This window comes from Procambarus clarkii, chromosome 4 (assembly GCF_040958095.1).
Source record: "Procambarus clarkii isolate CNS0578487 chromosome 4, FALCON_Pclarkii_2.0, whole genome shotgun sequence".
NCBI classification, from domain to species: Eukaryota; Metazoa; Arthropoda; class Malacostraca; order Decapoda; family Cambaridae; genus Procambarus; species Procambarus clarkii.
The window spans coordinates 59,197,336-59,211,306 of NC_091153.1; the positions used below are offsets into that span (position 1 = coordinate 59,197,336).

Here is a 13,971-nt window from a genome sequence, read left to right on the forward strand (position 1 = left end):
GAAGTGTACAGGTGCGTGAAGTGTACAGGTGCGTGAAGTGTACTGGTGCGTGAAGTGTACTGGTGCGTGAAGTGTACAGGTGCGTGAAGTGTACTGGTGCGTGAAGTGTACAGGTGCGTGAAGTGTACAGGTGCGTGAAGTGTACTGGTGCGTGAAGTGTACTGGTGCGTGAAGTGTACAGGTGCGTGAAGTGTACAGGTGCGTGGAGTGTACTGGTGCGTGAAATGTACAGGTGCGTGAAGTGTACAGGTGCGTGGAGTGTACTGGTGCGTGAAGTGTACAGGTGCGTGAAGTGTACAGGTGCGTGAAGTGTACAGGTGCGTGAAGTGTACAGGTGCGTGAAGTGTACAGGTGCGTGAAGTGTACAGGTGCGTGAAGTGTACTGGTGCGTGAAGTGTACAGGTGCGTGAAGTGTACAGGTGCGTGGAGTGTACAAGTGCCTGGAGTGTACTGGTGCGTGAGGTGTACAGGTGCGTGAAGTGTACAGGTGCGTGAAGTGTACAGGTGCGTGAAGTGTACAGGTGCGTGGAGTGTACTGGTGCGTGAAGTGTACAGGTGCGTGAAGTGTAAAGGAGCGTGGAGTGTACAGGTGCGTGGAGTGTCGTGGTGCGTGAAGTGTACAGGTGCGTGAAGTGTACAGGTGCGTGGAGTGTACAGGTGCGTGAAGTGTACAGGTGCGTGAAGTGTACAGGTGCGTGGAGTGTACAGGTGCGTGAAGTGTACAGGTGCGTGAAGTGTACAGGTGCGTGAAGTGTACAGGTGTGTGAAGTGCACAGGTGTGTGAAGTGTACAGGTGCGTGGAGTGTACAGGTGTGTGAAGTGTACAGGTGCGTGGAGTGTACAGGTGTGTGAAGTGTACAGGTGTTTGAAGTGTACAGGTGCGTGGAGTGTACAGGTGCGTGAAGTGTACAGGTGCGTGAAGTGTACAGGTGTGTGAAGTGTACAGGTGCGTGAAGTGTAAAGGTGCGTGAAGTGTACAGGTGTGTGAAGTGTACAGGTGCGTGAAGTGTACAGGTGCGTGAAGTGTACAAGTGGGTGAAGTGTGCTGGCTCGTGAAGTGTACAGGTGCGTGAAGTGTACAGGTGCGTGAAGTGTACAGGGGCGTGAAGTGTACAGGTGCGTGAAGTGTACAGGTGCGTGAAGTGTACTGGTGCGTGAAGTGTACTGGTGCGTGAAGTGTACAGGTGCGTGAAGTGTACTGGTGCGTGAAGTGTACAGGTGCGTGAAGTGTACAGGTGCGTGAAGTGTACTGGTGCGTGAAGTGTACTGGTGAGTGAAGTGTACAGGTGCGTGAAGTGTACAGGTGCGTGGAGTGTACTGGTGCGTGAAATGTACAGGTGCGTGAAGTGTACAGGTGCGTGGAGTGTACTGGTGCGTGAAGTGTACAGGTGCGTGAAGTGTACAGGTGCGTGAAGTGTACAGGTGCGTGAAGTGTACAGGTGCGTGAAGTGTACAGGTGCGTGAAGTGTACAGGTGCGTGAAGTGTACTGGTGCGTGAAGTGTACAGGTGCGTGAAGTGTACAGGTGCGTGGAGTGTACAGGTGCCTGGAGTGTACTGGTGCGTGAGGTGTACAGGTGCGTGAAGTGTACAGGTGCGTGAAGTGTACAGGTGGGTGAAGTGTGCTGGCTCGTGAAGTGTACAGGTGCGTGAAGTGTACAGGTGCGTGAAGTGTACAGGGGCGTGAAGTGTACAGGTGCGTGAAGTGTACAGGTGCGTGAAGTGTACTGGTGCGTGAAGTGTACTGGTGCGTGAAGTGTACAGGTGCGTGAAGTGTACTGGTGCGTGAAGTGTACAGGTGCGTGAAGTGTACAGGTGCGTGAAGTGTACTGGTGCGTGAAGTGTACTGGTGCGTGAAGTGTACAGGTGCGTGAAGTGTACAGGTGCGTGGAGTGTACTGGTGCGTGAAATGTACAGGTGCGTGAAGTGTACAGGTGCGTGGAGTGTACTGGTGCGTGAAGTGTACAGGTGCGTGAAGTGTACAGGTGCGTGAAGTGTACAGGTGCGTGAAGTGTACAGGTGCGTGAAGTGTACAGGTGCGTGAAGTGTACAGGTGCGTGAAGTGTACTGGTGCGTGAAGTGTACAGGTGCGTGAAGTGTACAGGTGCGTGGAGTGTACAGGTGCCTGGAGTGTACTGGTGCGTGAGGTGTACAGGTGCGTGAAGTGTACAGGTGCGTGAAGTGTACAGGTGCGTGAAGTGTACAGGTGCGTGGAGTGTACTGGTGCGTGAAGTGTACAGGTGCGTGAAGTGTAAAGGAGCGTGGAGTGTACAGGAGCGTGGAGTGTCGTGGTGCGTGAAGTGTACAGGTGCGTGAAGTGTACAGGTGCGTGGAGTGTACAGGTGCGTGAAGTGTACAGGTGCGTGAAGTGTACAGGTGCGTGGAGTGTACAGGTGCGTGAAGTGTACAGGTGCGTGAAGTGTACAGGTGCGTGAAGTGTACAGGTGTGTGAAGTGCACAGGTGTGTGAAGTGTACAGGTGCGTGGAGTGTACAGGTGTGTGAAGTGTACAGGTGCGTGGAGTGTACAGGTGTGTGAAGTGTACAGGTGTTTGAAGTGTACAGGTGCGTGGAGTGTACAGGTGCGTGAAGTGTACAGGTGCGTGAAGTGTACAGGTGTGTGAAGTGTACAGGTGCGTGAAGTGTAAAGGTGCGTGAAGTGTACAGGTGTGTGAAGTGTACAGGTGCGTGAAGTGTACAGGTGCGTGAAGTGTACAGGTGCGTGAAGTGTAAAGGTGCGTGAAGTGTACAGGTGTGTGAAGTGTACAGGTGCGTGAAGTGTTCAGGTGCGTGAAGTGTACAGGTGCGTGGAGTGTACAGGTGCGTGAAGTGTACAGGTGTGTGAAGTGTACAGGTACGTGAAGTGTACAGGTGTGTGAAGTGTACAGGTACGTGAAGTGTACAGGTGTGTGAAGTGTACAGGTGCGTGAAGTGTACAGGTGCGTGAAGTGTACAGGTGTGTGAAGTGTACATATGCTTGAAGTGTACAGGTGTGTGAAGTGTACAGGTGCGTGAAGTGTACAGGTGCGTGGAGTGTACAGGTGCGTGAAGTGTACAGGTGCGTGAAGTGTACAGGTGCGTGAAGTGTACAGGTGCGTGAAGTGTACTGGTGCGTGAAGTGTACTGGTGCGTGAAGTGTACAGGTGCGTGAAGTGTACTGGTGCGTGAAGTGTACAGGTGCGTGAAGTGTACAGGTGCGTGAAGTGTACTGGTGCGTGAAGTTTACTGGTGCGTGAAGTGTACAGGTGCGTGAAGTGTACAGGTGCGTGGAGTGTACTGGTGCGTGAAATGTACAGGTGCGTGAAGTGTACAGGTGCGTGGAGTGTACAGGTGCGTGAAGTGTACAGGTGCGTGAAGTGTACAGGTGCGTGAAGTGTACAGGTGCGTGAAGTGTACTGGTGCGTGAAGTGTACAGGTGCGTGAAGTGTACAGGTGCGTGGAGTGTACAGGTGCCTGGAGTGTACTGGTGCGTGAGGTGTACAGGTGCGTGAAGTGTACAGGTGCGTGAAGTGTACAGGTGCGTGAGGTGTACAGGTGCGTGAAGTGTACAGGTGCGTGAAGTGTACAGGTGCGTGAAGTGTACAGGTGCGTGGAGTGTACTGGTGCGTGAAGTGTACAGGTGCGTGAAGTGTAAAGGAGCGTGGAGTGTACAGGTGCGTGGAGTGTCGTGGTGCGTGAAGTGTACAGGTGCGTGAAGTGTACAGGTGCGTGGAGTGTACAGGTGCGTGAAGTGTACAGGTGCGTGAAGTGTACAGGTGCGTGGAGTGTACAGGTGCGTGAAGTGTACAGGTGCGTGAAGTGTACAGGTGCGTGAAGTGTACAGGTGTGTGAAGTGCACAGGTGTGTGAAGTGTACAGGTGCGTGGAGTGTACAGGTGTGTGAAGTGTACAGGTGCGTGGAGTGTACAGGTGTGTGAAGTGTACAGGTGTTTGAAGTGTACAGGTGCGTGGAGTGTACAGGTGCGTGAAGTGTACAGGTGCGTGAAGTGTACAGGTGTGTGAAGTGTACAGGTGCGTGAAGTGTAAAGGTGCGTGAAGTGTACAGGTGTGTGAAGTGTACAGGTGCGTGAAGTGTACAGGTGCGTGAAGTGTACAGGTGCGTGAAGTGTAAAGGTGCGTGAAGTGTACAGGTGTGTGAAGTGTACAGGTGCGTGAAGTGTTCAGGTGCGTGAAGTGTACAGGTGCGTGGAGTGTACAGGTGCGTGAAGTGTACAGGTGTGTGAAGTGTACAGGTACGTGAAGTGTACAGGTGTGTGAAGTGTACAGGTACGTGAAGTGTACAGGTGTGTGAAGTGTACAGGTGCGTGAAGTGTACAGGTGCGTGAAGTGTACAGGTGTGTGAAGTGTACATATGCTTGAAGTGTACAGGTGTGTGAAGTGTACAGGTGCGTGAAGTGTACAGGTGCGTGAAGTGTACAGGTGTGTGAAGTGTACAGGTGCGTGAAGTGTACAGGTGCGTGAAGTGTACAGGTGCGTGAAGTGTACAGGTGCGTGAAGTGTACAGGTGCGTGGGGTGTACAGGTGCGTGGAGTGTACAGGTGCGTGAAGTGTACAGGTGCGTGAAGGGTACAGGTGCGTGGAGTGTACTGGTGCGTGAAGTGTACAGGTGCGTGAAGTGTACAGGTGCGTGGAGTGTACTGGTACGTGAAGTGTACAGGTGCGTGAAGTGTACAGGTGCATGAAGTGTACAGGTGCGTTAAGTGTAAAGGTGCGTGAAGTGTAAAGGTGCGTGAAGTGTACAGGTGTGTGAAGTGTTCAGGTGCGTGAAGTGTACAGGTGCGTGAAGTGTACAGGTGCGTGAAGTGTACAGGTGCGTGAAGTGTACAGGTGCGTGAAGTGTACAGGTACGTAAAGTGTACAGGTGTGTGAAGTGTACAGGTGTAAGTGTACAGGTGTGTGAAGTGTACAGGTGCGTGAAGTGTACAGGTGCGTGAAGTGTACTGGTGCGTGAAGTGTACAGGTGCGTGAAGTGTACAGGTGCGTGAAGTGTACAGGTGCGTGGGGTGTACAGGTGCGTGGAGTGTACAGGTGCGTGAAGTGTACAGGTGCGTGAAGTGTACAGGTGCGTGGAGTGTACTGGTGCGTGAAGTGTACAGGTGCGTGAAGTGTACAGGTGCGTGGAGTGTACTGGTGCGTGAAGTGTACCTGTGCGTGAAGTGTACAGGTGCGTGAAGTGTAAAGGTGCGTGAAGTGTAAAGGTGCGTGAAGTGTACAGGTGTGTGAAGTGTACAGGTGCGTGAAGTGTACAGGTGCGTGAAGTGTACAGGTGCGTGAAGTGTACAGGTGCGTGAAGTGTACAGGTACGTGAAGTGTACAGGTGTGTGAAGTGTACAGGTGTAAGTGTACAGGTGTGTGAAGTGTACATGTGCTTGAAGTGTACAGGTGTGTGAAGTGTACAAGTGCGTGAAGTGTACAGGTGTGAAGTGTACAGGTGTGTGAAGTGTACAGGTGCGTGAAGTGTACAGGTGCGTGAAGTGTACAGGTGCGTGAAGTGTACAGGTGCGTGAAGTGTACAGGTACGTGAAGTGTACAGGTGTGTGAAGTGTACAGGTGTAAGTGTACAGGTGTGTGAAGTGTACATGTGCTTGAAGTGTACAGGTGTGTGAAGTGTACAAGTGCGTGAAGTGTACAGGTGTGTGAAGTGTACGGGTGTGTGAAGTGTACAGGTGCGTGAAGTGTACAGGTGCGTGAAGTGTACAGGTGCGTGAAGTGTACAGGTGCGTGAAGTGTACAGGTGCATGAAGTGTACAGGTGTGTGAAGTGTACAGGTGCGTGAAGTGTACAGGTGCGTGAAGTGTACAGGTGCGTGAAGTGTACAGGTGCGTGAAGTGTACCAGTGCGTGAAGTGTACCAGTGCGTGAAGTGTACAGGTGCGTGAAGTGTACAGGTGTGTGAAGTGTACCGGTGCGTGAAGTGTACAGGTGTGTGAAGTTTACCGGTGCGTGAAGTGTACCGGTGTGTGAAGTGTACCAGTGTGTGAAGTGTACCGGTGTGTGAAGTGTACAGGTGCGTGAAGTGTACAGGTGCATGAAGTGTACAGGTGTGTGAAGTCTACAGGTGCGTGGAGTGTACCAGTGCGTGAAGTGTACAGGTGCGTGAAGTGTACAGGTGCGTGAAGTGTACAGGTGCGTGAAGTGTACAGATGCGTGAAGTGTATAGGTGCGTGGAGTGTACAGGTGCGTGAAGTGTACAGATGCGTGAAGTGTACAGGTGCGTGGAGTGTACAGGTGCGTGAAGTGTACAGGTGCGTGAAGTGTACAGGTGAGTGAAGTGTACAGGTGGGTGAAGTGTACAGGTGCGTGGAATGTACAGGTGCGTTGAGTGTACAGGTGCGTGAAGTGTACAGGTGCGTGAAGTGTACAGGTGCGTGAAAGGTACAGGTGCGTGAAGTGTACAGGTGCGTGGAATGTACAGGTGCGTGGAGTGTACAGGTGCGTGAAGTGTACAGGTGCGTGAAGTGTACAGGTGCGTAAAGTGTACAGGTGCGTAAAGTGTACAGGTGGGTGAAGTGTACAGGTGCGTGGAATGTACAGGTGCGTGAAGTGTACAGGTGCGTGAAGTGTACAGGTGCGTGAAGTGTACAGGTGCGTGAAGTGTACAGGTGCGTGAAGTGTACAGGTGTGTGAAGTGTACAGGTGGGTGAAATAGTTTAACAAAGGGGATATTAAAGTGTTCAACTTTAATTTTAAAGTTGAACTTTAAATATTGGTTTGGAAAAAAATTGTTGATAATTCATGGAGCAGTTTACAGGGTTGTTAGCACAGATACACACACACATATTATATATATATATATATATATATATATATATATATATATATATATATATATATATATATATATATATATATATATATATATATATTATTAAATATGACCGAAAAAGTAAGATTAATAATTCTAACACGAATTTTCTCAATCTTTCGTACATTACGCTTCACTGTTGGAGGTAAATCAAAAATCACTTCTCCAAAATTCATTTTTATTTCTAGTCTGACACGACACGGGCGCGTTTCGTAAAACTTATTACATTTTCAAAGACTTCACAAATACACAACTGATTAGAACTTGCGTTTCCCTTATTTTATATCTACATTTGAGTGAGGTGGGAAGGGTGATGTGGCATTACATTTGAGTGAGGTGGGAAGGGTGATGTGGCATTAACACAAGACAGAACACTAGGGGATATTAATAGGGTATTAAAAGTATCAACACAAGACAGAACAGAAACAATGGGTATTGAATAGAAGTGTTTGTAGAAAGCCTATTGGTCCATATTTCTTGATGCTTCTATATTGGAGCGGAGTCTTGAGGTGGGTAGAATATAGTTGTGCAATAATTGGCTGTTGATTGCTGGTGTTGACTTCTTGATGTGTAGTGCCTCGCAAACGTCAAGCCGCCTGCTATCGCTGTATCTATCGATGATTTCTGTGTTGTTTACTAGGATTTCTCTGGCGATGGTTTGGTTATGGGAAGAGATTATATGTTCCTTAATGGAGCCCTGTTGTTTATGCATCGTTAAACGCCTAGAAAGAGATGTTGTTGTCTTGCCTATATACTGGGTTTTTTGGAGCTTACAGTCCCCAAGTGGGCATTTGAAGGCATAGACGACGTTAGTCTCTTTTAAAGCGTTCTGTTTTGTGTCTGTAGAGTTTCTCATGAGTAGGCTGGCCGTTTTTCTGGTTTTATAGTAAATCGTCAGTTGTATCCTCTGATTTTTGTCTGTAGGGATGACGTTTCTATTAACAATATCTTTCAGGACCCTTTCCTCTGTTTTATGAGCTGTGGAAAAGAAGTTCCTGTAAAATAGTCTAATAGGGGGTATAGGTGTTGTGTTAGTTGTCTCTTCGGAGGTTGCATGGCTTTTCACTTTCCTTCTTATGATGTCTTCGATGAAACCATTGGAGAAGCCGTTATTGACTAGGACCTGCCTTACCCTACAGAGTTCTTCGTCGACTTGCTTCCATTCTGAGCTGTGGCTGAGAGCACGGTCGACGTATGCGTTAACAACACTCCTCTTGTACCTGTCAGGGCAGTCGCTGTTGGCATTTAGGCACATTCCTATGTTTGTTTCCTTTGTGTAGACTGCAGTGTGGAAACCTCCGCCCTTTTCCATGACTGTTACATCTAGAAAAGGCAGCTTCCCATCCTTCCCATCCTTCCTGTGGACGAGACAATCGGAATGATAGCCGACAGAGTGTATCGTGATCCAGCCTGTACTCCTCTTGACATGCCAGAAAGTATTCTGAGGAAACTACTCCAAGCTTGTACTAAAGAGGCACCCTTCTTGAGCCCGGATGGGCACATGTATAAGCAAGTAGATGGGGTCGCCATGGGTTCTCCCCTAGGTGTCCTGTTTGCAAACTTCTACATGGGTACCATCGAGCAAAAAGTCTTAGTCGACATGAACTTGAAACCGGCCATATACTGCAGGTATGTTGACGACATTTTTACACAGGTACCTGATGTCAGACATCTGCAAGAGCTGAAGGAGGCATTTGAGCAGAGTTCCGTGCTGCGTTTCACTTACGAGACGGAAAAGGATGGGAAGCTGCCTTTTCTAGATGTAACAGTCATGGAAAAGGGCGGAGGTTTCCACACTGCAGTCTACACAAAGGAAACAAACAGGAATGTGCCTAAATGCCAACAGCGACTGCCCTGACAGGTACAAGAGGAGTGTTGTTAACGCATACGTCGACCGTGCTCTCAGCCACAGCTCAGAATGGAAGCAAGTCGACGAAGAACTCTGTAGGGTAAGGCAGGTCCTAGTCAATAACGGCTTCTCCAATGGTTTCATCGAAGACATCATAAGAAGGAAAGTGAAAAGCCATGCAACCTCCGAAGAGACAACTAACACAACACTTATACCCCCTATTAGACTATTTTACAGGAACTTCTTTTCCACAGCTCATAAAACAGAGGAAAGGGTCCTGAAAGATATTGTTAATAGAAACGTCATCCCTACAGACAAAAATCAGAGGATACAACTGACGATTTACTATAAAACCAGAAAAACGGCCAGCCTACTCATGAGAAACTCTCCAGACACAAAACAGAACGCTTTAAAAGAGACTAACGTCGTCTATGCCTTCAAATGCCCACTTGGGGACTGTAAGCTCCAAAAAACCCAGTATATAGGCAAGACAACAACATCTCTTTCTAGGCGTTTAACGATGCATAAACAACAGGGCTCCATTAAGGAACATATAATCTCTTCCCATAACCAAACCATCGCCAGAGAAATCCTAGTAAACAACACAGAAATCATCGATAGATACAGCGATAGCAGGCGGCTTGACGTTTGCGAGGCACTACACATCAAGAAGTCAACACCAGCAATCAACAGCCAATTATTGCACAACTATATTCTACCCACCTCAAGACTCCGCTCCAATATAGAAGCATCAAGAAATATGGACCAATAGGCTTTCTACAAACACTTCTATTCAATACCCATTGTTTCTGTTCTGTCTTGTGTTGATACTTTTAATACCCTATTAATATCCCCTAGTGTTCTGTCTTGTGTTAATGCCACATCACCCTTCCCACCTCACTCAAATGTAATGCCACATCACCCTTCCCACCTCACTCAAATGTAGATATAAAATCAGGGAAACGCAAGTTCTAATCAGTTGTGTATTTGTGAAGTCTTTGAAAATGTAATAAGTTTTACGAAACGCGCCCGTGTCGCGTCAGACTAGAAATAAAAATGAATTTTGGAGAAGTGATTTTTGATTTACCTCCAACAGTGAAGCGTAATGTACGAAAGATTGAGAAAATTCGTGTTAGAATTATTAATCTTACTTTTTCGGTCATATTTAATAATATATGTCTACAGGAAAGACTGCTACCAAAATATACTAATATATATATATATATATATATATATATATATATATATATATATATATATATATATATATATATATATATATATATATATATATATATATACATATAAAAGTTTGTGAGGGTACCACCTCTGGTGCCAATGTGGGGACCCATTGCCTCGGAGAAGAAAATAAAAAGTATTCAGAGGAGACCTTGTGGTTTCTCGAACGCTAATATTATCTTCTCCTACCACCCCCATTCTTTTGTATGTACACATATATATTTACTTTATATGAACTTTGTTACAAAAAAGGAGTTACATATGGGTTACAAAGATGGTTATCATAGGTTGTCGAGTTCCTCCAGCTCCTCAGATGGCGGGCAGGAACCCTGGATGCAGTGCGCATTTCCCCTCTGTATCGCCACACTGAGGCGCTGGAAAAGAAAGCTTGCAGCTCTCGGGTCCCTTGTTGTTTCAATGAGCCTAGAACCCAGTTCCTTCAAAAAACTGGTAGCATTTTTACCCCAGGCGCCGAGCGTTTCAGAAGCAATGGGGACAAAATTGTAGTGGTGAACCAGTTCTCTATACTTACGGGATTTGGCTGCTTCCCTGTGGGTGGCAGCGCCACTTTGGTTCTGCAACACTGAGGTTATTGTAGGTGTTAGCCAGGGTTGATACGCACGTGTAGTCTCATACCAACTGCTTGCCATTCTTCCAGGGGTTCACTGTGATACCATCCGGGCGACCAATAAGAGCATCAGAGTTACGGGGCGTTAGGTAACGGGGCTCTCTTTCAGCTGGGCATCCAGCTGTGGTGAGGCTCCTCTTGATGATGTCGTTAACTTCACTGTGCCTCGAGTGCCATCCCTCTGTGCTTTGGCAGAGTAGGCCATGGTGGCCGTACCTGTCAGCCACCACCTCGCCGCAAATACACCTATATCTGGTGTGGATTGGGGCAGCAAGGCGGAAGGCCACAGCAATTCGGAGGGCGTGTGGTGTGAGACACGTGCCAGTTGCCGACATTGGGGTTGCTAACAGGAAATCCCCTGCATGTGGTGCTGCGACTGCTGTGAGGCGAGCAATGTCGTGTTGTGTTGTTGCAGCACCCAGGCACTCTGCAGCAACTTGGTCTACAATGGGACCATCCCAGCTGGATTGCTTGTGGGCTTTTGGGGATGGTGGTTGAGGTGATTGGCCTGGACGAGAGGCCCACTCTGTGGCACAGCGTGTAAAATTGGGATCATGTACACCTGCCAGCTGATGTAAGTGGGCAGGTAGAATTTCCTTCACAAGGTCGTCGGATGCTGATAAGGAGGACAGGAAGGCTGGAACAGCGATTTGCGTTGCTGTTCGAACTCCGAGGCCCCCAAGTCTTACGGGAAGAGAGGCTTGTTTCCACTGTAGGTCATCGAGAGAGAGGTTAAGGGCTTTTTCTAGCATTGATTTCAGTAACCGGTCATACTCACTTAGTTTTTGGCTACTGTAAGATGGTGAACACCTCAGAAAGTAGGTTAACCTGGGGAGGGACAGACATCTGGTGATGAGGTAGAGTGCATCATGAGCATCAATATCCTCAATCCTCCCATCCATCCTCTTAAGGTCGGCGATTTTCTTATCAAGGACCTCATCGATGGCTTTCAACCCCAGGGGAGCTCCTAGGAGTGTGCTGTCTTCAGGTTTAGTTTTATGGATATTTGGCAGAAGACCCTCTATTCTCTCTACGATGCCCTGGTTGGAACATATTATTTCACATTTAGAAGGGTTCAGGGTGAGGCCTAAAACTGCACCTTGCTCCTGGATTTTTCTGATGTCCTCCAGGAGGGAGTCTTGGGAACCAGCTAGGGTACCATCATCCAAGAACCAGATGTTAAGCTTTCTGGACAGGACCTCTGTGACTTGTTTGATGACTAAGCAGAAAAGGAGAGGAGCAAGGGGGTCACCCTGTTGGACGCCTTCTCGCGAGTCAATTTCATGTTCGCCAAAAAGTAGCTTAAGATCCATACTGTAGCATGAATGTACAAAAGGGTAGAGGGAAGGGAAATGACTATGAACCGCACGGAGTACAGCATCCCTCCGCACCAAATTGAAGGCATTTTTGAAATCTAGCTTGATAAGGGCCTTTTCGTCTGTGATGTTGGCGATGAAGGCTCGAGCTGCATGGACTGCCGCCTCACACCCTTGTGGAATGCCAAACCCGAGCTGATTTGGCTTCAGCATGTTGACCGCTGCATCACTAACTGTTCTTGCAGCTGCCTTTGCGACGAGACGCCGGAAAGAATTGCCCACAGCTATTGGCCTGATCCCTCCATCCTTTTTCTTTAGAGCACAGAGAGATGCGCCAAAAAAGATAGGTCTTATGGACGCTGGTATGTTGCCAGCTAGACATGTGTTGGTGAATCTGGTTAGTTCCACCAAGAGGTTCTTTGCAATGTCACCCAGTGCAGGGTTGAGCATTTGCTTGAGGTGGTTGGGTTTTAGTCCTGTGAACCCACCTGCTGATCCTGTAGGGAAGGACATGGCTGCTTTATGGACCACAGATTCAGCCACCCAGAGAGGTTCTGCTCCGGTAGCCCCCACTTGTACAATGTCGTCCTCACGCGGAGCCCTGGGTGGGTGTTTCTCCCTTAGGGCTTGAGCTGTTGCGGCATCTCTGTCGGCAATTGAGTCCTCACTGGTGATGACTCGTATTGCGCCAATAGTGTTTCCTTCTTCTATTTTCTTGGTGACTGATGTTCTGATTTTTGATGTCTCGGATATGCCACTGTTGCTCTTCCTGCCGTGGGTGTTTCTCGCGCGAGTGGGAAGGCGCACCTGGTTGTCCTCCCTGGGAAAATCATTTATAGCTTTGATGACTGAGGCAGCTAAGGTTTTGTCTCTCCTTGCAAGGGTGGCTAGACATATGTTGCCAAACATTAGGAGGTTGTTCCATGCTTGGGTCGTTCCAGGAGAGTATATATATATATATATATATATATATATATATATATATATATATATATATATATATATATATATATATATATATATATATATATATATATATATAAATATATATATATATATATATATATATATATATATATATATATGTCGTACCTAGTAGCCAGAACACACTTGTCAGCCTACTATGCAAGGCCCGATTTGCCTAATAAGCCAAGTTTTACTTAATTAATATATTTTCTCAAAATTGTTTCTAATGAAATGATAAAGCTACCCATTTCATTATGTATGAGGTCAATTTTTTTTATTGGAGTTAAAATTAATGTAGATATATGACCGAACCTAACCAACCCTACCTAACCTAACCTAACATATCTTTATAGGTTAGGTTAGGTTAGGTAGCCGAAAAAGTTAGGTTAGGTTAGGTTAGGTAGGTTAGGTAGTCGAAAAAACATTAATTCATGAAATCTTGGCTTATTAGGCAAATCGGGCCTTGCATAATAGGCTGAGAAGTGTGTTCTGGCTACTAGGTACGACATATATATATATATATATATATATATATATATATATATATATATATATATATATATATATATATATATATATATATATATATACATATATAAATATAATATAAATAAATAAATATATAAATAATATAAATATACATATAAATAAATAAATATATATATATATATATATATATATGTCCATTATTATGTAGCTCCAAGTCTATTATCCTAGTGACAATATTGTATATCAAAACCGACCATCAAGGAGTCCCTGGCTGTGTTTCTGCCTACACCGCTGCACCTGTTGGTGATGAGTGTGGCTCACACACACCCGCAGGTCTGGCCAGGTAACTCCACCAAACTTGTTCCGGACAATATATGTTTTTTTTATATATATCTCCACAAACTCTGACCAGTCTCGCGATCTTCGCTTTCCAATGTTTACCTTTTGTTTACCTCTGTATGGGTTCGGACCCCGTCTCTGTAGGCGCTGGCCCCTCCCCCTCGCATCCTGGTGCTGACCACTGGCTCTCTCCTTCAGACTGTGGCCGGGGCACTCCAGCGCCCACAACAACCTGGGCACACTTCTTAACGACACCTCGGAGGCCGAGAACCACTTCCGGATGGCCCTGAAGGCCCACCCACACCACGCCCACGCCTACTACAACTTGGCCAACCTCAGACAGTAA

General features: G+C 47.1%; 1 protein-coding gene across 1 annotated transcript in view; it reads left to right on the plus strand.

The window, feature by feature from the left end:
• LOC123753815 (protein O-mannosyl-transferase TMTC1-like) overlaps nucleotides 1-13,971 on the plus strand; it is a 57,825-nt gene extending 43,854 nt beyond the window's left edge. The window contains exon 3 of the mRNA XM_069336948.1: nucleotides 13,824-13,971. Within this exon, the coding sequence (XP_069193049.1) occupies nucleotides 13,824-13,971 (148 nt within the window). The remainder of the gene's footprint in view (nucleotides 1-13,823) is intronic.